The following is a 24,057-nucleotide window of genomic DNA, read 5'->3' on the forward strand; positions in this document are numbered from 1 at the left end:
ATTTTTTTTTCATTTTTCAGCCGTTCTGAGCCGAAGTTCCACATTTGCGAAGTGATTAGAGGTAGGCCGCTTTTATCGCCATCCAAGCTACTGAGTGGGGTTCAGTTTATATTCATTATGTTCATTTCATCAAATTTAGAGAGACATGACTTATGACTAGCTACATAATCCAGGTTCTAGCGCATATGCCGTCTTACAAGAAGAACCGAAAACAACTTCACAATAAATTCCCCTTCCTTTAGTTGAAGAGTCATTCTCATGCTCGATAAATGTCATTTCTTACATGACTTCATTCAACATCACTCGTAGACATCGCTCTAAGTCCAAGTGTGATCAGCCAAGTCATGACGAGCACGGTCACAGTTGGCCTTTCCAGTATGAGTGTAGCAAAGGCCAGCAATTCCAGCTCCCCACATGGCACCGCACTCCCACATGACGATGGCAAGATCCCAAAGCTCCAGGATCTTCTGGCCTTGAGGATAAGCCAGCTCAGCGGAGAGAACATGTCCGACAAACTCGCTCTCGGTAGGGAGAGTATCGGCACCCTTTACATAGTCAAGAACAGGGTTGACCAAGTGTTCAACGACAGCGCGAGTTTGGGGCAGGATTTCAGTAGATAACAGGGCTTTGAGGCGCTCCTCTGAGCTGGACATGGGGCCCTGTCCTCGCTCGACTCGGGTGCCACTTGCTCGGAAGTGTTCTAGCTCTGGTCTCCCTTCAGGCATGATAGGGGCAATGGCCGCTTCCACGCCGAAGTCTGTTCGACCAAGCAAGGTGATAGGGCGGTGACGGCAGTTGGAGAGTTGCCACCAGTGAGTGAAGAGAAGGCAAAGAGCTGCTGGATTGTAAGGGTCATTATTCCGGTACCAGATCATAGCACCGATCAGACGAGCATAAACCTCGGCTAGAGGTCCTTCTTCCAGAGAACCCCTTGTCAGCGAAGGGATGATATTAGAAACTTCACCGCACATGATATCAGGTCCAAGATCAATCCAGTCATGCGCAACGCATCCAAGACCAGCAATGGCGGCCATCTGCTCACCACCACCGGAGTCATAGTAGACATGGCAGAAGACAGCATCGGCAAGCTTGTAACGGGCAAGTCGGTCGAGGTCATTCCAGACGACCATGCAAGGAGCAGAGTCAATAGGGTCATCATCCTCGATAATAGTCTTTTGGCGTAGGCATCCATAGTTACAGCCCTTGACAATACGGATATCGTCAATATGGGGACCAGCGGAGGCTGAAGCTTCAGCAGCAGCAGTCACTTCTGCAAAAGCAAACGAGAGTCTGTCCGAGACTGCGGAGTTATGAACACCAATAGAGTAGTCAAGGACAAAAGCAGAGTCCATAATGGACCACAATCCAGAGATAGATCCACCATAGACTCCACGGTTATAACCAACAGACATAGAGAAGATACTAGTGTTAATGATAGGCCCTTGACACAGTTCTGCCGCGAAAAGATCATCCGTCACTTGATCTGGGGAGTCTGCGACACCACTCAGCTTAGGAGCCAAGGGCTTTCGAGCAGAGGCCCAAGAAGGCATTTCAGCAAGGCGGACTTCCGCAAAGTCCAGCTTCTCCGTCTTGCCACCAGAAGTGACGACCTTGTCACGGGCTTCCAGAAGTAAAGCAGCATCAGACAGTAGTCCAACAGCACAGTCGACAGCATCGGCCACACGAGCGTTACGCAACCAAGAGATGCTTGAAGCGGCACCAAGAACACCCTGAGTCTTCTCGGTATCGGCACGACGAGCCAGGTTAACGGTTGTCGTCAATGTATCGCTCTCAGAGTCGTATTGCTGCGAGAATTTGGGTGTACCAGACTCGATGGGGCTGATTCCATGACTCTTCAGCGCCCAGCATGCAGCTCCATGGGGAGACTCCCTGTTAAGACCCTCGCCACGGACATGGACGGTGTTCCATGTCGAGGTAAGACGGACGGTTGCATTTGGGTCCTCTGCCGAGTATTCATCGGTACGATCCCCCCCAGTGGGAGACAACAGGATTGCAGTCAAAAGCAGGAGAGCGACTAAGACCACCGCTGACGACTAGACCTGGAAGCAAGTCTGAGATGGGCTGTTCAGCTCCTCGGACGGAAAAGGGCCGGTTCAGCTCATTGGTGCGGGCCAGGATCTTGTAGAGACGGCTCTTGTTGTCGGCAGTGTGCCTTGCGGCAGCTTTCTTGTCTCGCAGTTCCAATGGCGAGACTTCAGCCGTGTTAGAAATGAAGTCGGTCACATCTCGACAAGAAATGCGCTTGTTGAAGGCGTGCTGATGATCAGCTCGAGGGTCAACAAGTCCACCTCGTTGAGCAATCTCAGGTAGCTCATCTGCCCGAGCAATATAGGGCATGATTGAATGGAAAGCTGGGTTCTTGCAGGTAAAAGATTTAAGTGTTTGATAGCAGGAAGAAGCGACTTGAAAATCGCCTTATTGATGCGGTCTCAACCTGTCACGGGACGGCTTATTTATAGTTTCTCCATTGACTTATCCATCTTCGGAGCCGTGACACCACATGTTCTTTCAAAAAGATCTTCTCCCCTAGAATAGCTTCATTATCCGGCACAACGTGTTGATCTTGGTGCTTTGGCCTGTTCAGTTCAGGCTGTAACAGGCCGAGCGGCATGTAGAGTATTCCACGGCATTAAAATTGAGTGCATCAATGTTGTACTCTCATAAATATCGGCTGTTAATTCGTAAAAGATCCAGAATATCCCAGGCCTATCGATGTTTTTGTGCCTGGCCATGATGATTCAGTATATAGATCCGAAAGGCAGTTCCTGCGGGGTGCATATCGTGTAACGCCATGTAGGTCTGCGTTACCTGGGAACAGGCATGTTCAATTTCCTGCATAATCTTTAGATAACCTCGTGCTACTTCCATTTGATTATCCTTGACAATCTCCGCTATAGGGTTAGCTCCGAGGCTACAAATGATATGCAATGAAACTTGCGGTGAATGTTTTGTGTAGCATCATAACATTAGTGCTGTTGGATCTGAGCGATATCGAGTGAAGGGATGTCCAATCCGTTAATTTCCAGCAACCATGACCCCATCCAGGATTGATTTGTGATGCTAGATTGGAGCCTCGGTTGTATTTCGATTTGATCATTGTGTCACCTCAATGCATCTTCAGTCACAGTACATCTTCATGCAGCACACTATTGAAGGGGCCAAAATATGCATTATTTCATCGGTGGACATGAAGATAAGTTCCTAGAATAATACCTTGATCGAAATTTACTCCATAGATTAAGACAGCCCTGAGATGTGAGCTTAGGTTACTAGTGTAGTGGGGGAGTATCGGCCTGCCTGCCAGTAGGAGGATTATGTAAGGGGATTGGCCTAATTTGGAAGGGAGCTTATATACATTCATTTAGATAGCATCTTTAGCATCACCCAGAGTCAATTACAAGAGTTCCAGCCTATTCGAGAGAGTGCCAGCAGTTAGCCCTAGTTGGGGTGTTGTTTACCCTCATCCTTCTGCCCCATTCGACCTGCACGTACCGACCGTGCTGCCTCGAGCATCCTATCCCGTTACACTAGAAGAATAGCAAATCTCACAACCCAGGATATTCTGCACCATGCACACTACATTTTTCTTCAACGCAAGACAAACGGCCAGTGCACACGAACAAAAGGACATTACATTGAACAAATTGTTTGATAGGCCCAGGTTTCGATATGTCCAAAGCCACTATCTTTCGATCAGCTCCCCGTGTCGACAAAACCACGGAAACCTCGCTTCCACCATAGTGTGGTCAAAGGCGCTTTAAAGTCTCTTGGACAGGCTGTATCTATTTAGACCTGATTGAGATTTCCCTGATGATACATTTCTTCGCCCAACAAATTTTTATCAGCATGTTCGAAAAATTAAACGTGGTGGATTTACTTTCTGAGATGCCATCAACGCCCAAATGATGTGCCAAAATCCATCAGTAAGATCGCTATCTTCTAATGGCTTCTGAAAACCTTCAGTCTTACCAATCGGTCTATGAATTAAATTAAAATAGTGGCTTCTTCCCATAATTATCATCCAGGGTATAGAACCGAGCATGTGCAAAGCAACTTCACCTGTGGTGGAGTCAATTGGCACTCTTGTGGGAATTATCTCTCGAACCGAAGAGGCGGGTCACTATTCCGTTATTGAAATTCAGGTCGAAGCTTACCTTGATTGGATCAACTCCAAGCTAGCCTAAGTAATATGTGGTGGGAGCGGATATTGTGGATGGGCAGCGGCTGTTCGAACCCTATGCTGCTTTGACGTTGTACCTGGTTCTCAGTGTAATGACCACTTTTTCACATTTATTTTGCACTATTCCAAGGGCCATGGATCTCATTATTACGAAGCCTGTGACATGTCCACTATACATTGCTATTGGACTTCCAGACTTGATATTGGCGATATGATGGGCATATGAGATATAGCCAAAAGAAGAGGACCATCCGATGAAGAGATTCCGATGACGGGCCTGGTAGCATCGTGAATACCACTACTATAGCGACTCCAATCCTGTATTGCCGGTTCTAGTTACGGGTAATCTTACTAGCAATAGGAGTACATGGGTGCTGATAGTCAAGTCAATCCACGATTCTCAGTCCAATTGTCCTTCAACCCGTTATACCAAGGAATAGTACCGGTACTCTTGCGAAGGCTCAGCATTTGCTGTTTTGATATATAAAAAATACCTATGTTATAGTAGTATTAATAGTATTGGTTGGTACTTCGTCTCCCGGTATTTGATAATAATTGCAACCGGTGGAGGATGCAGTACTTCTCACTTCATAGTGCATTCTCATAAGACAGCTACCGGAAAGGTCCACCACTCTTCTGGGAGCTGTGATTGTCACAGAATGGAGTATCAACACGCTTGAAGTCTCGAGTCCTTTCATTTTATCTATCTTCGAGCCAAAAACTAGCGTCCCCAATTATCATCCAAGACTTCTTCCTGAACCTTCAAGTTTATAAATTCACTACAATATCATGACATCACGAGAAATTCCACCCAACAATCTCCACAAAATCCTTCTTCAAATCTCTCGATCGGAGTAATTTCCAAAACATGAAATTATTCAGACCATTTCCCCATTTCTTCACGGTCATTTAGGTAACAAATCTAGCTGATCATCGATCTCGGCGAATCCGTGGAGATATCCAGGAATATCTTCGGATGATTCCCAACCGCCTGATTCGACGACGAATTCCATCTTGGCAGGCACTTTCATCGTAAAGTTCTTAGTGGCAACGCTCCGCATTCGGAAAACCAAGTACTCCATACCAAGAAAGATGCTAGTTATAATATCGGTCCGAGGTAGCTCCCCGTTCACTCCACCTCAAGTACTAAACTCGAAATACCCGAAGATCTCGCGATTAAAAGCCGCTTTGTGGGGGGAGCTCTCGCCGTATTAAAGAATGAATTTGCTTGTTTAGATCAATTGTTTTCTCGGACTCAATTCATAATCGTCAAAATGAGGTCAAGTTTCATCTTGGGTGCAGCTCTTGCTGTTGTCCCGTCGTGGGGACAGACACTTACGGCGGAGATGATTGAGAAGATGGGTAATAATAGCCTCTTTGAGCGATGGAGACCTACTTCTCATTTTCTTGCACCGGCTGGATGGATGAATGTAAGTTAACTTTCATGATAATGACCTACACCTCGAATCAATCTAATTTGACAGGACCCTTGTGCTCCCATGTACGATCCCGTCCGAGGAATATACCATCTCCATTATCAATATCACCCAAATCATATCAGTTGGGGTCAGTAACCCCCAGTATCTTCTACCTAATAAATAAAAAAATACTGACCTTCTTACAGGAAATGTTTCGTGGGGACACGCCACCTCCCGTGATCTCATCACTTGGACAGATGTAGACCATCATCCAGATAACGACCTTCCAGCCTGGAAAGACTCAGAAGCCCAATCCATTGGCACAAGCAATTCTACAGGCAGTGGAAAACACAACCCAGCTTTATTCAATCACCTCGCCATCTTCTCCGGTGGAGGTCAACCAGTCAATTTGTCCGGTCAAATCGATGGAACACTCTTGCTCTTCTACACCGGCGCATCTAGCCTGCCAACAGCATGGAATACGCCTTACGCCCGTGGAACAGAAAGTCAGGCCCTCGCCTTCTCCACCGATGGAGGTGTTACATGGAAAGACTACGAAAAGAACCCAATTCTCAGTGATCCTCCCGGTAACTGGAACGTCACAGGCTGGCGTGACCCATACTTCATCTCGTGGTCTGAGTTAGACGATCTCACCAACGCAAGCCAGCCTCACTTCTACGCAGTCTTCGGATCTGGAATCCGTGGGATTGGCCCTCGCATGCCTCTATACCGTGCCCCTGCATCTAACCTCACCGATTGGACTTTCATGGGTGCTCTATGGGAACCAGAGAAGAATACATCTCTGGGTTTGATCGAGGAAACCGGTTCTTACGGATTCAACTTCGAACTTTCGAACTTTTTCTCCCTGGAGAATCGGTACTTCGTTAGTATGGGTGCTGAAGGAGGCAATGTAAGTTTTCATCAGAATAAATGGTCTCTCTGGAACGAGGGAACAATCTCCGTTCGTTCAAATGGAAGTATTGCCTTCGAACCTATCTCTGGCGGTGCCAGTGACTGGGGTTTATTATACGCGGTAAGTTAATCAAATCTTTACAAAACTACTCATTATCAAAGCCGGAGCTCATACTTACTTTGCACCAGATCGCCTCGTTCAACGATACAAAGAATAATCGCCGTCTCCAGTGGGGTTGGGCCCAGGAAGATCTCGATGACTTCGGAACAGTTCAACAAGGATATCAAGGAGCGTACGCCCTTCCCCGAGAGATCTTCATCCAAAACACATCCAACGTAATCCACCACTCTTCTTCCTCCGAAACCCCTGGGAACGCACGATTCTTCAAGAATGCTCACGGAAGCTGGACAGCAAGTACACTCGGCGTGCGTCCAGCTCCAGACGTGGTGAAGGGACTTCAACACGGCGCAAATCACACAAAGTTCCCCTGCACCAAACGAAGTTGTAAAACTGAGACTATCAATATCTCCCAAATCTCTCTCCAACTCATACCAAATTGCTCTCCGCATTGAGAAAACTAATGGTCTGGCTGGTATCTCTGTTGCAACTTCGCCGAATCAAGAGGAATATACGAATATCTTTTTCGATCCTAGGAATAATACTCTCGGGGTGGATCGGAGTCATTCATCTCTCATCAAGAACTTCACTCATTACACTCATGCGGGATATTTCAAGCCCTACGAGATCGCCACGAATACCACCGCTGGCAGCAAAACAAGGAGTACCACCGAGTCAATTGATCTCACCATCTTCGTGGATGGGTCTTTAATTGAGGTTTATGCAAATGATCGATTTGCATTGACAAGTCGGATCTATCCTAGTCGTGAGGATAGTACGGGCATTCTTTTCTTCAAGGAAGACGGAGTTGAAGTTGAGTATTCTCGATTTGAGATTTGGGATGGATTGTTGAATGTTTGGCCTGATCGACCGAAGAATAGTAGTTCAATGTTGGTTTTTGATACTCCGGCTGAGACTGGAAATTATACTTGGTGGACTGGGAATTAATTAGGGCTTGAATGGTCCTGTATGATCATCGCCAGTGCTGCTATATGAGTGAATGAGTGATGTTTACTACTGAAGCACCTTTGAATGATATGCAACTTGGATAGTATACATAATAGTATGAAGAAAAATGCAGCAACATGTGTTATAATATTCACATTCCCAATAAATAATTGCTACAACTTCATTCTAGAAGACAAAGACAGGGTATATCACGCAAAACAAGCTCCATCTTCCATCCCCAAATTCACGACAAAGAAATCTTCGGCCTCTTATTATTAAACCCAGAAGCAGGTCTCGAACGTTTCCGTTCTTGAGCTTCCATTTCAGCCTTCATAATCCTCTCCTGCTCAGACATTTTCTTTGGAGCCGCCAAAACAGGCCCTTTCTTGCCAGCCAGCGGATTCTTCTTAGGTCCCGAAGCGAACACATTCTTCGGTTTCTGCGCACCAAAAGACATGGAGATCTTGGGCTTTGATGAATCCGCTGGTAAATCGGCTGCAGCCGACTCAGTCGTTACAGCTGATGTATCCGCAACTGTCCCCGTTTCATTTCCCGCGCTTGTAGGGGTCGCTTCATCTGTCTTCCCCTTCAACCCAAAATCCAACTTGACCTTCTCCCCTTCCTCACGCCGTAACATCCTCTCCTCAACATCCTCGTCCTCCTCCTCCTTCTTCTCTCTTTCCCGCTCAGCAGCCTGTCTCTGAGCCCTTTCAACCTGTTGTCGAATAGCCTTCTGTTCCCGCTCCTCATCACCCTTATCCTGCCTCTCCTTCTTAAGCAACGCCTCTCGCTTCCGCAATGTTTCCGGCGAATTATCGATCCACGCAATATGTAGTCCTTTCTCGGTTTCTTCAACTTTACATATTCCCTCTTTACCAAGGTACGCCACGAATTGCGTGAGTGATTTCCATTTCGTTGCGTTTAAATGGATATGTGATTTATCCCGAATGATTTCTATAAGACACTCGATTAGCTTACTCATTCCAACTAGTTCTCTCCAAATACTCGCGGTATTGACAAACCTTGATAAAAATGATTCGCATGAATAGACTTCGTCCCATGCGCCGTCTTCAATGTATCAATGAAATTCTTAAGAAATTCCCGACTAAACCCTTCAATATGAGACTTGGAGTCTTCACCAATAAGCATCATCTGTCGAACATGCGACTCGCTCTGAACATGACATTTGAATCCATTTTCGTCGGGGCATTGTTTTTCACAGGCTTGACAGTACCATCTAATCACAACTTCGTTAGTATCGTTATCTTTTAAGACCGCGTTACTTGTAACCTTGCGATCCGCATCGCAGCTGATTCGGGCTGACTTACCTCAGGCGACCGAGACCTTTCCTCCGACTTGCATTTGCGATGGCTTTTGTTGAACCGGCTTCGGCTTTGGGCATTTTGATTGTGTGAGGTGAAGTGGTTGAAAGTTGAAGTTGCGAAGTTGCGGCGATTTGCGATGAGTGGCGATGAGCACGTGACTGATAAGACTGCCCTACAATTTATAATACCCAGGAGTATTCTGTAGGACAGAATATACTATATAGAATATAGAATATAGTATACTTTATGCTCCTTCAAGGTGATTAATCTACAGGGAAGAAGAGAATATTAGATTGTTCAATTCAAAAGTATTGATTGGAATTACTAGCTGATGATATCTAGTCACTCCATAGCCGGGTACATTGAAGCCCCAAACCGACAACCGATTCCACAATTGAAAAAGAAACCTCAAAGATATCTCAAGTCAATTGGAGAGACAGTGTGCTAAAGATACATAATAAGACAATAACAAAGGGAAAAGAACCCCTCATACAAAAGCGTAAGCTAACTCCATGCGCCAAATCTTTCTCGAATATCAAGAAAAAGAAAAGATTCAGCAAACAAGCGCAAGCTGCCAGCGAAAGAGCTGGATGAGATAAGAATAAATTGAAAAGATCAAAAAGCCACGCTGAGTCGTACAGTCATGCCCACCCGGCAAAAAACAAACGCCTTTCCCCCTTTTTCCCGTTCACTCCTGGCTGCTACTTCAGCTTAGAATGCGTATTCCCGCATTCCTTCAGGTCCAAGCTCGTTGTACTCTGTCCGAGACATGAAGGACTTGGATTGACCTTGGTCAACGACGAAGAAAATCTTCGCGGCAATCTGGGCGCCCAAGAAGATAGCTTCTTCGTGACCATGGCTGCCATGTGAAGTGCTTCCAGGTCCAGAGCTAGCACCGGGGGCGTTTCTATTGCCGTTATCCTTGAACTCGGAGAAGTATTCGGGGAATTTGAGGGTTTTGACGGAGTTGGGGGCTTGTACATGTCCGCTAGACCGTTGCTGGATGTTTGGATCCATACCAGGGGTACCTGGAGCTAGAGGCATGCCTGGGTTGTTATGTGTAGCAGCCACAAGCAGAGGGTTGACCCCATGAGCAGCGGGGTGGAACATCGGGCCTGGTTGACCCTGTCCTTGAGCCATCGGAGCAGGGGTGTTGGTGCCGCCAGTTGGAAGCGGAGTGCTGAATGTCGAAGGAATCTCGGAAGTGAAGAACGATGCAGATGGTGCAAGGATGAACTTCTCTTGGCAGACAGCAAGAAGTGCCTGGGTAAAACCTATCAAAGAATTTTAGCTGAAGTCTGTGATATGAAGAAAGACTGGATTAAGAACCTACCTTGCACTTTACTTCCAGCTCCCACGATAGCCAAAGAGTTCCAAAGATCACTTCGTCGGGAAGCGTCGACTCCATTGATGACATAGTTGATCTGTGCAGCAATGTCCTCGAGGATTCCCCGACTGATTAGGCCCCTAGCCCATTCGAGAGGAGTTGCTGCGAGGAATCTCTCAACACCAACAGTGATCTCCCGGGTGTTACGCTTGTAGCGCTTGGCACCGCCAGGTGCGGTCTCATCGTCAATTTCGACAAACTCTTCAAATTGGAAGCTTGCCGTGGACTTCTGTGAGTTGGGAAGCTTGGGCTGTTTGGGGTCGGCTCCGGCCTTCTTATTGCTGGACTTGTCCTTTTCCATATTGGCGAGGTACTCCGAGGTATTCCCACTGACAATAGCAGCGACATCCAGTACACCCTCGTCGTTATCTCCATTATTCTCAGTGGCACCCTCAGTTGGAGCAGAAGGATTTCCAGTCGAGTCTGTGGCTGGGGCAGCCGGTGGAGCACCCTGATGGGCAGTTTGTGATGCAGAAGCAGGAAGAGGAGTTCCAGGGGGCAGAATCTCGGTGATGTCACTGCGCTTGAGCTGCTCGCACATTTCACGAGTGAATCCTTTAGATCCAAGCAGCTCCAGCAGACGGTCCGTCATGGAGTCACCTCCAAGACCAAGGATGGACGCAGATCGAGTACGACGTTGGATCTGGTAATCGACGACAGCGGTGACATCGGCCTTGGTCTTACCGACATCAACAACAAGGGCATCCTTCACGCCGAGGCCATAAATAGCAGCGAACGCGGCATCGACGTAGGAGAAAGCCGGCGCACTCAAATGCTCGAAGACGAACCGGGTAATCTCATTACGATCCTCCACAGACCAGATGGGCTGAGCGACAATCACGATTGGGGTATGGAGAGGAGGAGAGAGCAGATTGTAGATATGTTGGAGCAAAGCAAAGAGCGCCTCGCGATTCACAATGCGACCATCCTGAATAGGATAGACGGCTCCCTCTTCAGAAAACACGTCTTCCTCGTAGTATGTCTCTTCAACAGTTTCTTCCTCTGTCTTCTCGGTGTTTCCAGACGCGTCTTGACCAGCGGGATTACCTTCAGCTGTAGCTCCATTTGCAGCATCTTTCATCTCGACATCCTCCTTAGGAGGCTCATTGGATGTGGTAGACGGCGCAGGGACTTTGGTAGTGACCTTTCGAATTCTGTGAGGTTCATATTCGCCTGGCTTCTCTGCTGGAAACATGCGCGTTGGGAAACGATGCTTGGCTGGGGTGTAGGCTTCAGGTAGACCCAGTTGCGCCAAAGTGGTTCCTGAACCAGGTTGGATGAGCTAGGGTAAAAGTCAGTGATAGGTTCCAATGATAAATATGAATGTAGAAATTGGATATACCAGGATGTGCTCATCCTTGAAGGGCGCCATTGGATGAGCTTGGCGTCCAGGGAATACTTCTCGTGGACCGGTGGGTTCGTTGCGGCGAGGAGGTCGACGAAGGCCGCCTTTCTTTTTCCCCCTTGGCGGTGAGCACTGAGCGTGGAAACTATGTGGGTGCGTGGTTGTAGCAGTTGTGGTCCGTGTAAGATGGGTTGAGGCGGGAGTGCGTGGAGGGTTTGTTGTTTGTGGATAGTATTCACTGTTGCCACATCCAGCAACAACATCAGTTTAGAACAACAATATTAGTTATTCTCTACGCAAGAAACCATGGATATACAAATAATTCTAGTATCTTTTATTCTATTTCTACTTCAAAGTATAAAATTCTCAATTATTTAATCATTATCAATATTATTTACAGTCAATACTACCTAGTATTGACTTAGGTAATACCCTTGATTCCACAGGAAAGATCCTGCCCTAATATACGTTGTATATATGCCTCCGAGAAAATCAGCTCCAGCTGATTTTCTTATAACAATTATACCAGGGCTGGTATACTATACCATGTTATACCACCATGAATAATATTCATTCAACATAGATCTAGTACTACATTGCAATAATGTAGTAGACTACTAGATCTGAATACTATTCAAATAGACAACCTCTAGGTTGTCTAGCAATAGTATCCATTCTTCAATTGTCTCTTGGTCTCTATCCCAAGTACTACTTGGAAGTCACATACTATGTGACTTTGTACTGGTAGTACAGAACAAACCTTTGTTCTGTAGAAACCTTTTTTAACTTGAATAAAGTAGCAACTAAGCCCTCGATGTGATCGAGGGCTCAGTTGCTTCTCAGATTCGAATTAAATTCTACATCAAATCCGAGTATTCTAGTCGTATGATATAATAGTAGGTACATTCTCAGTAATGTACTAGTCTAGTACCTTGAACTAGCACATTTATTCAAGTTGATGGCGGTAGTCGCCCTAGTCCTGGTAACATCGATTAATAGATGATGCAGTCTATCATCTACAGTTTTTCCAGTACAACACTAGCAGAAGTTGGAGCTTCAAAATAAAGGCTGGATCTGCAACAGCAGATACCATGATCAATTGAACCGCCCAAAATGCTATTCGACCGTGACTCCCTGAAACATCAAGCTTATATCAAATCAATCAATTATATCATATAAAACGCCGCAACCCTTTTCTTTATGTCCAGCATAAGTCGTCTCGGATCAGTTCTTCAAGTATACTCCATAAGGTGCAACCTCGTCATCTCGAATGTGTTGCCCTTGGTTCATTCACTCCGGCCCTTGATTGTACTTTTCCGTCGCAGATCGAAACAACTCCTGCTGTTGACGAAGTAATTCTTCCTCCGACAATCCACTCTGTTCCATCTTACTTTGCTTCTTCTCGCGAGTCTATTCACATAATCAGTCATCATTCTTGTGATCATTCTCCAAGGGACAGGATTATCACTGCTCCCAACACCTCAGCACCCACTGTACTCACCTTCAACTGCTCCTTATGTTCCTCCGCAACAGCAAGAATATCCGGCACGTAATCGGCAAAGCCCAATTCGCGTAAGGCCTTCTCAACATGTTCACAGGCAATAGTCTTTTTAGCCTCTTTCTCACTGATCTCATTTGCCTCGGAGGAAATCAACGTGATGAACTCGACACAGCATTCCATCAGCAAATCGCGCGCGTCTTTGGAGAACGTTTGTCCGGATGATGGAGGCAGAATCTCGGTAATAATCTTTTGAACCGTCGCTGTAGAACAAATATAACGTTAATCCATGATCAACCGCAGGACCTGTTTTGAAGTGTATTATAGAGATCTCACCTTTAGGAAGCGATAAATCATCGCTGGCTATAACCATCCAGAGACATTAGCATGACTCATTCTATCTCTCATTGACTTCTCACTCATTTCTTCTCAACAACTCACAGTTAAACTCTCGATCAGACATGATGGCAGACTCTTCACTTTTTCCAAAGAAGAAAAGGCCCAGTCAAAGCTGCAAACTGCGTGGGGTTCAACGCTGCCCCCTTCGCGGCAGAAAAAAGTGACTCACCGCTTTGAGGATACTTCAACGATTTTTTTCCGTCTTCACTTCTTTTCTTCTACACAACCTCGAGTGACCACTTTAATGCAAGTTGGTGACTCGAGTTCCAGTCAATGGTAAGCTTGTTCTGTTTCTTCTTTTCCTTTGCAACATACCCTCTCCCCCAATTCTACGTGATGAACTTTAGTTGTCGCCCCTATCATACAAAACCGTGGTGATTTACCTGTCCTAGCCAAACGGACGAACTGAAAGAAAAAAAAAGATCTGCTTTGTTTTCAATCAGAATTTTATCGAGTCTCCGCTAACTCATATAAGATTAGGCAATTACTTCTCGACAATACTTCGCCGCCATCACCACAACCATCTAAGCTATAGGTATGCAATGCAGATACTCCAATATTACACCATTCCCTCTTGTATGATGATCACCCTACATTCCATGCTAAGTATGAAGGTGCACTGCATCTAATGCTTATAAAATGTATTTGCTTTTCATCTTTCGGCTGATTACAATCTCGCCACTACACATCATCTCAACATCATAATTGGCAGCATGATACTGATTGCTGTACAGATTTAAGAACAGAACAGAGCATAGTCCCCAATCATCTCCCTTAATCATAATGCAAATTCTAAATCCTCTTATTCCTGAAATCCACTCAACTCCGTATCATTCCACCTGAACTAGTCAGCATCCCGTAAAAAAAGAAGAGCGAAAAAAACGAGAAGGGGAATCGATCCACATACGAAAGAAATTTCCCACTCAGTTCCTTCGGCGCATCAAGTACCAGTTTCGCCATGACATGCGAAGGCTGTTCAACACGAAGTAACTTCCCATCCGCATGCACACCCGTAAATTTAGCATGCATCTCCGGCGTCATGTTCGTCGCGTGGTCTTCTCGCAGCTCCCGTTGCATGTTAGTATCGACCATTCCCGGACGAATCGAGATCGAAGTCACGTCCGGTTCCTCGGCACCTAAAGTTAACGCAAAATGGTTCATTGCAGCTTTAGTAGCTCCATAAACGCCCCAACCAGGGTATCCTGATACCGCGGCACCGGAGGAAGTAAATATGATTTTACCCTTTGATTTGCGGAGAGGTGGAAGGGCTGCCTTGGCCTGTACGGAGTACTTGGTCAGCAAGTGCAAACACTGGAGTATACCTTGATATTTTGTATAACGTACAAAAGCAAGCAAACTGAAGAAATTCACGTCGAAAGCTTGACGCCATTCGTCGGTATTGCCGATCTCGATTTTGCCTACTTGGCCGAGAATACCGTGGTTCAGTACCATTCCATCTAAGCCACCGAATGTAGATACCGCTGCATCAACGGCCTTTTGGGCGAGGGAGAAGTCTGCTAAGTCGCCGTTTACAACCTCGACTTGCTTGGTATATTTTTCTTTAAGTTTCTGGAGGGGTTCGGCGCTTCTTGCAACGACCACGACGTTGTGCGATTGAGGGGCGGAGAGGAGGTATTCGGCGATGCAGAGACCGATGCCTGGTGTTGGGTTGTTTTAGTTTGGGCTTTGATGGTGATGGGGAATTGGATTGGGGGATTACCTCGTGAGGCGCCGGTTACGATGAGAGTCTTGGACATATCTGGAGTTTTGTAGTTAGTATCGACAAATGTATATAGTGGAATGTTGCTGCCCGTGCAGATAGGAAGCCGATGGGAGTGGAATTGCAGGATGATGCGGGAAGTTTCATAATATGGACAATATCATTTCGAATAAAGGGAAATTCACTTACTTTTGATTTCAATAATCGTGTTCAAACCTGTAATGATTGAGAGGATGAATGAAGTTGGAGTTGGAAGCTCCAAGCCGCGGGGGATTCGGGATTAGTCATTTCCGCGGGTCTCGGATTATCTCAGCATGTTCACTACACCAAAGAATCGAATAGCCAGAGAAGAAGGTATTACTAGTAAAAGCAGGCCTAATGATACGGAGTATAGCAACCGTCATGGTAGATGACTCAGGGGTAGTAGGATCCAATCAATGATTATAGATTGTTGATCAGACGGCTGTGAAAAAGAAGCTGCATATTGGCAGATGGCTTGCATTTGATCTGTGTTAGGAATGTTATCAAATCCACTGGTGTCAAATTTGCTTTCAATTACACTGATATCAAATAACTGAGTCTGATCGCTCGCATAAATCCAAAAATTGAAATCTTCTCCGAGGATGTCAATTCTGCTTTGCTGTTCCACCAGCAGCCACTGTATAGATCGGAAAATTGATTCTCCGGAAGCCAACCGCTTAGTCACCATGTACCTTCCAGAAACTTCAGGCATTCTTCGATGAATCCAAGGCGCAAACCTCCGCGCTCTTTTCGACCATCTTTCTTCTCCCATCTCCTTCACGTTCTCACGTTCTTCGTGACCTCACCCTCCATACCCCCCCCCTTTACATCTGCAGTTAATATTCGATAACACACCATGGCCAACTACCTTGCTTCTATCTTTGGAACCGAGCAGGACAAGGTCAACTGCTCCTTTTACTACAAGATCGGAGCCTGTCGACACGGCGATCGCTGCTCACGCAAACATGTCAAGCCCTCTTATTCACAGACTGTCCTCATGCCGAACATGTATCAAAACCCAGCCTACGACCCCAAGAGCAAGATGAACCCGAGTCAGCTGCAGAACCACTTCGACGCTTTCTACGAGGACGTTTGGTGCGAGATGTGCAAGTACGGCGAGTTGGAGGAACTAGTCGTTTGCGATAATAACAATGATCGTATGTTTGACCTTGATTTTACCTCCACCTTTGACACTCCCTTTCACTTTCTCCACATCCTCCCTTCCCTTCCCTTTCATTACCGAGGACATCTAACTAACATATTCACATCCAGACCTAATCGGAAACGTCTACGCAAGATTCAAATACGAAGAAGACGCCCAGGAAGCATGCGACAAATTGAATTCTCGCTGGTACGCCGCAAGACCGATATATTGTGAATTATCACCCGTCACCGATTTCCGAGAAGCTTGTTGTCGACTTAATAGTGGCGAAGGCTGCGTACGTGGTGGATTCTGCAATTTCATTCATCGAAAGGATCCAGGACCTGAGTTGGACCGGGAACTTCGTCTTTCGACGAAGAAATGGTTGAAAGAGCGTGGTCGTGATGCGCGCAGTGTTAGTCGGAGTCCTAGTCCTGAGCCTACTCGACGGAGATACTAGCGGTGTTTTCGTTGGGTGGGAGTTGAGTTTGAATCTAAGTGATGAGACTCAGTTTGTTTCTTTTCTCTTGTTGGACAAAATTTGCAAGATTGACTTGCTTCGGCGTTTGGCTTTATATCTTTTGCAGTTAGGGCGTGCCTCTGGATTTCTTTTTCCATATTGTATTATGATATTGACTGCATTTAATATTGTATGATATCCTAGGGTAGTCGGGTGATATGGTCTCCAAGTTGAATGGTCATTTATCTCAATTATACTCTGTTCTAGTAGGCCTCGATATAAAACTGCCTGGTAGTCTGGCATGACCTCTGCTGGTAGTACTCCTACAACCTTGTAGTACTGTTTGGAAACAGTAAATACTGATCCACCAGCATATATAAACATGTACCATAAATACCTATTTATGATCTAAATATTATTAACAACTATTCTTATTTCTCAGCTTTCTACGTTGCTCCAAATGCAATCAAACCTGAAGATTACCTCAGCTCCGGGCGACGCGTGCCACTTCAACTTTCGCGTCACTTCAACTTCAACTTTGCAACTTCAACAGTTCAAGCCCACACGATAGTATCTACTGCATCCAGCATGGATTCAGATTACAATGATGCGAATCGCGCATTTCTACAGGCCTTTATGGCCCGCTCCTCTATGACCCTCGAAGAGGCCCAACCAGTCCTTGCAGCCATTCTATCTACTCACGGTAGGTCTAGCTGCGAAGATACTCTACCAACGTACTAACAGTTAGTGCTTAGAAGGACGAACGATTGACCCCGAAGATATCACTCAAGAACATTTCTCATCCTACATTTCAGCCGCCAATACAGCAATATCACCATTTGACTTGGAAATCAGAAGTACCCTCCGTCAAACCCCGAAAGAACAACATCAAGATTCCCCAGATACACCCACAGACCGAGTCTACGCCCTCGTCAACACGACAAGTGACCCATTAACCCAACTCGCAACAACACACACAGCCGATGAAATCGCCTTCGTCAAGCGAGTCCTAGACTACATGTTTGATACCAATAATACGCGCATCTGTGAGGGGATGGCTATATCCTCCATGCAAGCAATACAACAAGCGAAAGTCTCCTCAAGTGATCGCGACCGACGTCAATCGCAGAATCCCGCCACACAAGCTACTCAAGGCGGGGCAGCCCAAAGTCTCAGCATGACACAGGCGGAAACTATGATGCGCAGCTTAGTCGAAGAAGGATGGTTGGAAAAGAGTCGAGGGGGATATTTCACTTTGACACCACGTGGGCTGATGGAGTTGAAGGGTTGGTTGATATCGACGTATAACGATGATCCTGAGCGAGAGGAATCCCGCCGGGGTGGACGGATAAAGTTCTGCGCTGCTTGTAAGGAGATTGTTACAGTGGTGAGTTTACATTTCGAGAAAGGGAAGGAATATCAAAGCTGACCGGGTATATTCAGGGCCAACGCTGCGATGATCGAGAATGTAAGGGTCGATTACATGATCACTGTGTTCGCAATTACTTTCGTATGCAACAGGCGGAAAAGTGTCCTGTTTGCAAGCAGGATTGGCCGGGCGATAAGTTTGTGGGGGAGAGGGCCATCGCTGCGGTTAATCGGAGACAGGGTCGAAATGTACCTTCTGGCGTACCCGCAGGAGTGGATGGGGCCGACGAAGAGAGCATGGAAGAGGAGTGATGAGGAGTTCCTCTCTAAACTGCTCTTTCGAGCAGTTTGACGAAGCCAAAGCCTACACATGAATGGTCGATGTCCAATCGCCTCGGTGATATGGTCGCGAGTGCATAGCAGAGTCTTTCAGCACCAGCACTGTGATAGTACCATCAAAACTCCTCGCTGCTCAATATCCCGGAATACGCTTGGAGCAGAAGCGAAAGGCTCAATCTCTGGTACGAGCAGTCTTTCGATTTCCAGCGATAGAATCCTTGCAGGAAACGAACACAAGGACCCAACAAGACAACACCAGACTTGATATACCCAGTTGTCCTGTTCAAAAAGAAAAGGATTTGATGCCATATTTTAATGAAACTTAACGATGCCAAGGTTTATTGGTGGTACTATTTTACGAGATCCTGCACTTTATAGTAAGTAGTAACAACCTTGGGGTTTTTAGAGTTGAAGTGTACAACGCATACAAGTACAAGATCCACATCAGGAGAAGAATCTTGTCTGCAACCTCAGATGGCACATCTTTTTGCCCAATGAATCTGGTCCAGCAACCAGTGTCCTCAAACTCATGGTCAGCTCCCTCAATAAATTGCTCATTCTTCCATTCACCCACTAAATTCTACCACACCCACCCCTTGTACATAAGAAGTGCCAGTTACGTTTTCGAAGTAGGTAAGCGCACAAACCTCAAGCAAACGGGGAAGTCATACTTTATTTATCGCGTGACTCTTCTGAGCGACTCTTGATCACCCTGATCTGCTCATAATGAGCCTGGTCTGAGAGCAGCTCTGTTCCTACAGGATAGAAATCCATAGATCTATAAGTGTATGGGTCTACTTAGCCCGGAGCTTTTCTTCACGTGATGTTATCGATTACGTCAGACAGTGAACTAGTTATCTGGACCGACGAACTTGCTCTTCATGATTCGATTTGGTATTACTACAGAGATTCTTTCTCACTGCTTATCATATCTTCCTCCCAAAAATATCCATTGCCATTACACCTACATCACGTTGATTTGGCGATTGCCAAACACTACGCTCGATCGAGATCTTGGATCGCAGCTTCAGGTGGGCGGCTCCAACGATCTGAAGCGCGCGGCCTTCTTGGAATCATCTCTCGATTATAGTCAACTGAAAACAAAGGTATGGAAAAGAAGACCAATCCGCGAGGTGACGATATTGTGTTGTCACTGGAGACCCAGGCACAGTGCGTGAAAAACTGATGTGTCCGATCACAGCGCGCGGAGACCATGTTTGGTCCCAAATACTGTGACACAAACACAACTAAGGAAGAAAACCAACGGCATCATCGCAATATCAACATTGCCAATGACATCTCCAGTTCCTGGAAAACCCGCTGTACCACGACACGCGAGGACTGCGATTAGGAATAGTCGAAGAGTCGCTAGGGCATGCGAATCTTGTCGGAAACGCAAAACGAAATGCAGTGGCGACCGCCCAACCTGTCGCCAATGTCGATTGCTGCAAGCCACAACATGTCTCTATTCAATGGAATGGAGAGAAAGAACGAAAAGGTAGGCTGCTCTGATTAATGCGTTAGGTCGAGGCAGTAAAGCAGTAAAATGACCCTGTTTGCTGTGTCTGTATTTGGTTCAGTGACACTAATCATGCGTCCATTAGAGAAGTAGAAAGCCTTTCACAGAAAACAGAACAATACGAAAATTTGCTACAGGAAGTGAGAAGCTCGGCCGACCCTTTAACTGCGAGTCGAATCAAGAAGTTGATAGAGAAGGTTTGCTTCAGTGTGCCCAGTCATATTTGGTGTGTCCATTATACGCTAATTCAGCAACAGTATAGCTGGAATTCGGCTTATTCGTCCAATGATCTGTCATCTCATTCAACAACATCTCATGGGGAGATAGAAGTCCTGGAGGAAATGAGCTCACGTCTATCGATCGGATCCTTAGAAGGGATTGACCGTGTGGACGAGGATATTAACCTGACTCGATCTTCTCGCGCTACGGGATATATGGGGAAATCCTCGGAGGTCACTTGGCTGCAACGGTCGCAAGGCGAGGCAGAACAGAGCGATCCCACCCAGGCCGCAAAATCGAAACGCAGCCAAAACGCCAAGCCTGTTGGTGGGGAGGCTATTCACACGATGAATTACCATCTGGATGATCAAAGTTTGACTGTGGCAGCGCCGGTGCAATCTTACGGTTTGCCGTCCACTCAGGTGGCGAACCATCTTTTTAATGATTACATGGACACGGTGGATCCCAGTTTCCCCATCATTGATCGAAATCTATTGCATACGCAGTACAGTACATTCTTTGATAGTGCGACTTGGCCGTGTGACAAATGGCTGGCGATACTTAATGCCATATTTGCCATTGCAGCTAAGCATGCGCACCTGACTGGTGCCCCCTGGCGCGGAGACAGCCAGGACCACCTGATATTCCTGACACGTGCGAGAGCTCTCGGCATGAGTGAAGACGTATTGTTCGATAAGCCTGACCTTCGGCAAATCCAGTTAGAGGGCTTAATCGCCTTCTATTTATTATCATCGGGTCAAGTAAATCGGCACGTATCTCCTCATGGTGTCCTGCAGTTTGTGGCTGTTTCTGATGCTCCAGCAGCGCGTTCAGAATTGTGGCTGTAGCCATTCGATCTGCCTTATATCTTGGCATCAACCGAAACAGCGGCCAATCGATTATGAATATTCCCGAAAAGACTCAAACCCGAGTTTGGTGGTGCTTATATACACTTGAACACATGCTAGGCGTCATGACTGGTCGACCGACTTGCATTCAAGATTGTTTGAGCACGTCGCCATTGCCAAAATCATTCGTTAATGGAAAGCCGCAAAGCAGTTCAACCACACAGCCCATTAGAGGTCTGAATCGTACTAATGAGGGCCTAGACCAAACATCAAATGGCTCAGGAAATATCCTTTCACAACACGTGGAAGAAGAGGTGTCTAATAAATCTGGAAATTCACATGATGCACAGTCCTTTGATGTTATGCCTACCATTTCTAACATCTGGTACCTCCACTATTGCGATCTCACGCTCATAAGACAACAGATTGTCAATAAGGTATATTCCGTTGATTGTGTTCTGGAACCATGGGCAACCATTGAGGATCGTATCGGTGAGATTAAGACGAAAATTGAAATGTGGTATAAAAATCTCCCCGAACTGTTTGTCTTTATCTTCAAGGAAGATGATGATGGTGGCATCCTACGTGCCAAGTTGCACTTGGCATTTCACTACTATAGCGCCAAGATCATGCTCGGACGACCGTGCCTTTGCCGACACGATACGTGCCAGAAGAGTCCCTCCGAGAAATCGTCGTTTGGTCATAGGATGGCCGTGGAAGCTCTGCAGGCTTCTACACGGATGCTTGACCTCATTCCTGACGAACCAGATGCCGTTCGCTTGTATCACCAGTTACCGTGGTGGTGTATCTTGCACTATATCATGCAGGCTGCCACAGTCCTCCTTATGGAGTTATCATTCGGTTGCGACCATGTGCCGAAGGATGAGATGGTTTTTGTGCGGCTAGCTAAAAAGTCTATCCGATGGTTATATGCAATGGCGGAATATAGTGACTCGTCACACCGTGCGTGGCAGCTGTGTGATGGCGCCCTCCGCCGACTATCGACACGCATTGGATATAACATCAGCGACATGCCGCCTTATCCATCTTTATCACCGCCAGATGTCCCGATTGACTCCCATCCAGTTGAACCCAGTCAGATTCAGAATCTCGAACCTAATTTTTTCTATTCTGTTTCCGTTAGGGGGGCAGCATAATAGCAATGGTGGCGGTTACACAGCCGTTGATCTAACGCATACGTTACTTGGAGATGCAAATGCCATGGATAGCGCATATTTCCCGTACGATCCGATCAGCACTGAGTTCATGCAAGCATTTTCTCTTCATCTACCAGAAGAATATTTGTTTCATCAGGACTAAATCTTGTTACCTTAAGTGAGGTTCTATCTAAATGATTAACAACTTTACCGTTTGTGTCAGGAATTATTCATGTCAGGAATGATATTAAAATGCAATCCGTCTTCTACAGGAAACGTCTCGTCATTTTGGAAGTGAGAATCATTTTTTTCCGTCCAAAGCGCGCAGATCAAAAGCGGGTTCTGGTAAATGATGCCACTAAAATCTTGATTCCAGTTGAAGCCCGCTTCAAATGACACTTTGTCTTCTTTGTTCGGGCTGCAAATACATGATTGATTCACTACGATTGCATCAATCTTCTACGATGACCGTCGAGCCTTACCGGCGAGGGCCTGTGATATCTCCACTTCAACCTGTGAAAGAGCTGGGGCAACTCCACTACCTCAAAACTGTCGTGTCTCACCATAGAGACACGATGATGATATATTGTGCCAGTGTTGGGGATCGGACCCAATCCTACAGATCGAAGACTGATCACTTGAGTTAATTGTAAACCTTGTCCACTAACGGATTCTAAAAAAAAAAAATCAAAATCAAATTAGCCCAAAGTGGTCGCCAATTCACCGCTGTCTCTTTTTATGAGGTGGATTTGCGTGGTGCCTGACATATTGTTCGCCCATTTTTGAGCTCATTTTGACGTTTTACTCGCATCAAGAGAAACAAATGATCAAGAAACAAGTACGAAGTGACAGCATTCATAAATTCCTTATTTCATTCTGGTCTGGATGTACTGACCCAACTCCTCTTTCAAGACAGCCAGCCGCACAGGCTTTGTAAGATAGTCATTCATTCCCGCCTCCAGACACTTCTCCTCATCACCATCGATAGCCGAAGCTGTGAGAGCGATCATCAGAATCTTCCGCACCGAATCATGCGGATTTTGGCGTCGCAGTCTAGTTGCCTCATACCCATTCATGGTGGGCATTTGTATATCCATGAGTACTAAATGATATGGTCGATTTTCTTCCGCCTTTCAACGTATGCCTTCCACAACCGACAACCCATTCTCATACAGGGGGCCGATGCCTAACCTCGGGGCGGGGCCATGCGTAGCCTTAGGGGGGGAGGGGGCCACTAATACAAAACTGACATTTAAATTTTTTTTTTTTCACATATCACAGAAAAACAACTCAGAATTGTTTTCGTTAGCGGGGTTTCTTTCCTCTTGGTCGTTGGCAAAGTAGCAGATGTTCTTGGACAAAGAGTGCTGTTGATTCTACCAGACCAGTGATGGAATTCGTAGTCTCCGCTGGCTCCGGAATGGAGTGTGGGATTTGTTGATAAGTGGTTGATCGTCCTTGTAAAAGAAAATTAATCCCCAAGCCAAGTTTCAAGGGCCGTGGAGTATCTTCACAAGACCATGGGAATTGTTCATAGGTTAGTATCGCCCGGCTTTCAAGCATTACTATTAGTTATTACCATGTGCCTTACAAGGCCCCGCAGGGACATCAAACCTGAAAATATTATATTCTCCTTTATCCCATATCTTCAACATGCTACGAGAAACCGAACCACAAAGGATTGGGGAATGAAGATTGTATGGAAGAAGCTGTC

At 46.1% G+C, this 24,057-nt stretch overlaps 12 protein-coding genes across 12 annotated transcripts; 6 read left to right on the forward strand and 6 right to left on the reverse strand.

The window, feature by feature from the left end:
* Positions 1-317: 317 nt before the first annotated feature.
* On the reverse strand, positions 318-2,358 carry N7469_000066 (uncharacterized protein; the record flags this gene model as incomplete). The annotated part of the gene is made up of 2 exons (XM_056638986.1): positions 318-1,963; positions 2,037-2,358. 2 exons carry the CDS (start codon positions 2,356-2,358, stop codon positions 318-320), a joined length of 1,968 nt encoding a protein of 655 aa, XP_056504743.1.
* A 3,117-nt stretch (positions 2,359-5,475) lies between these two features.
* N7469_000067 (glycoside hydrolase family 32 protein) lies at positions 5,476-7,597 on the forward strand (the record flags this gene model as incomplete). The annotated part of the gene is given in 7 exon segments (XM_056638987.1): positions 5,476-5,631; positions 5,686-5,767; positions 5,826-6,529; positions 6,545-6,652; positions 6,721-6,957; positions 6,968-6,975; positions 7,015-7,597. The coding sequence occupies 7 exon segments, from the start codon at positions 5,476-5,478 to the stop codon at positions 7,595-7,597; spliced, it is 1,878 nt and encodes a 625-aa protein (XP_056504744.1).
* A 244-nt stretch (positions 7,598-7,841) lies between these two features.
* On the reverse strand, positions 7,842-8,999 carry N7469_000068 (putative C2H2 finger domain protein (Kin17); the record flags this gene model as incomplete). Its single annotated transcript, XM_056638988.1, is given in 3 exon segments — positions 7,842-8,551; positions 8,620-8,906; positions 8,926-8,999. 3 exon segments carry the CDS (start codon positions 8,997-8,999, stop codon positions 7,842-7,844), a joined length of 1,071 nt encoding a protein of 356 aa, XP_056504745.1.
* Positions 9,000-9,633: 634 nt separating this feature from the next.
* On the reverse strand, positions 9,634-11,681 carry N7469_000069 (uncharacterized protein; the record flags this gene model as incomplete). The annotated part of the gene is made up of 3 exons (XM_056638989.1): positions 9,634-10,196; positions 10,256-11,591; positions 11,652-11,681. 3 exons carry the CDS (start codon positions 11,679-11,681, stop codon positions 9,634-9,636), a joined length of 1,929 nt encoding a protein of 642 aa, XP_056504746.1.
* A 1,263-nt stretch (positions 11,682-12,944) lies between these two features.
* On the reverse strand, positions 12,945-13,615 carry nctB (negative cofactor 2 transcription regulator complex subunit NCB2; the record flags this gene model as incomplete). Its single annotated transcript, XM_056638990.1, has 3 exons — positions 12,945-13,064; positions 13,156-13,415; positions 13,594-13,615. The coding sequence occupies 3 exons, from the start codon at positions 13,613-13,615 to the stop codon at positions 12,945-12,947; spliced, it is 402 nt and encodes a 133-aa protein (XP_056504747.1).
* Positions 13,616-14,353: 738 nt separating this feature from the next.
* Positions 14,354-15,308, reverse strand: N7469_000071 (SDR family oxidoreductase; the record flags this gene model as incomplete). The annotated part of the gene is made up of 4 exons (XM_056638991.1): positions 14,354-14,390; positions 14,459-14,862; positions 14,896-15,209; positions 15,272-15,308. The coding sequence occupies 4 exons, from the start codon at positions 15,306-15,308 to the stop codon at positions 14,354-14,356; spliced, it is 792 nt and encodes a 263-aa protein (XP_056504748.1).
* An 840-nt stretch (positions 15,309-16,148) lies between these two features.
* On the forward strand, positions 16,149-16,893 carry N7469_000072 (zinc finger CCCH domain-containing RNA-binding protein; the record flags this gene model as incomplete). Its single annotated transcript, XM_056638992.1, has 2 exons — positions 16,149-16,449; positions 16,565-16,893. 2 exons carry the CDS (start codon positions 16,149-16,151, stop codon positions 16,891-16,893), a joined length of 630 nt encoding a protein of 209 aa, XP_056504749.1.
* Positions 16,894-17,481: 588 nt separating this feature from the next.
* N7469_000073 (non-structural maintenance of chromosomes element 1 family protein) lies at positions 17,482-18,573 on the forward strand (the record flags this gene model as incomplete). Its single annotated transcript, XM_056638993.1, has 3 exons — positions 17,482-17,596; positions 17,649-18,280; positions 18,337-18,573. The coding sequence occupies 3 exons, from the start codon at positions 17,482-17,484 to the stop codon at positions 18,571-18,573; spliced, it is 984 nt and encodes a 327-aa protein (XP_056504750.1).
* Positions 18,574-19,481: 908 nt separating this feature from the next.
* N7469_000074 (uncharacterized protein) lies at positions 19,482-19,951 on the forward strand (the record flags this gene model as incomplete). The annotated part of the gene is made up of 2 exons (XM_056638994.1): positions 19,482-19,706; positions 19,802-19,951. 2 exons carry the CDS (start codon positions 19,482-19,484, stop codon positions 19,949-19,951), a joined length of 375 nt encoding a protein of 124 aa, XP_056504751.1.
* A 509-nt stretch (positions 19,952-20,460) lies between these two features.
* N7469_000075 (fungal specific transcription factor domain-containing protein) lies at positions 20,461-21,186 on the forward strand (the record flags this gene model as incomplete). The annotated part of the gene is made up of 1 exon (XM_056638995.1): positions 20,461-21,186. One exon carries the CDS (start codon positions 20,461-20,463, stop codon positions 21,184-21,186), a length of 726 nt encoding a protein of 241 aa, XP_056504752.1.
* Positions 21,187-21,311: 125 nt separating this feature from the next.
* N7469_000076 (fungal specific transcription factor domain-containing protein) lies at positions 21,312-22,343 on the forward strand (the record flags this gene model as incomplete). Its single annotated transcript, XM_056638996.1, has 1 exon — positions 21,312-22,343. One exon carries the CDS (start codon positions 21,312-21,314, stop codon positions 22,341-22,343), a length of 1,032 nt encoding a protein of 343 aa, XP_056504753.1.
* Positions 22,344-23,209: 866 nt separating this feature from the next.
* Positions 23,210-23,419, reverse strand: N7469_000077 (response regulator; the record flags this gene model as incomplete). Its single annotated transcript, XM_056638997.1, has 1 exon — positions 23,210-23,419. The coding sequence occupies one exon, from the start codon at positions 23,417-23,419 to the stop codon at positions 23,210-23,212; it is 210 nt and encodes a 69-aa protein (XP_056504754.1).
* Between the last annotated feature and the right edge of the window lie 638 nt (positions 23,420-24,057).

Source organism: Penicillium citrinum, assembly GCF_028827155.1.
Source record: "Penicillium citrinum strain IBT 23319 chromosome Unknown utg000001l:1.0-4955037.0:1.0-4956770.0, whole genome shotgun sequence".
Lineage (NCBI taxonomy): Eukaryota > Fungi > Ascomycota > Eurotiomycetes > Eurotiales > Aspergillaceae > Penicillium > Penicillium citrinum.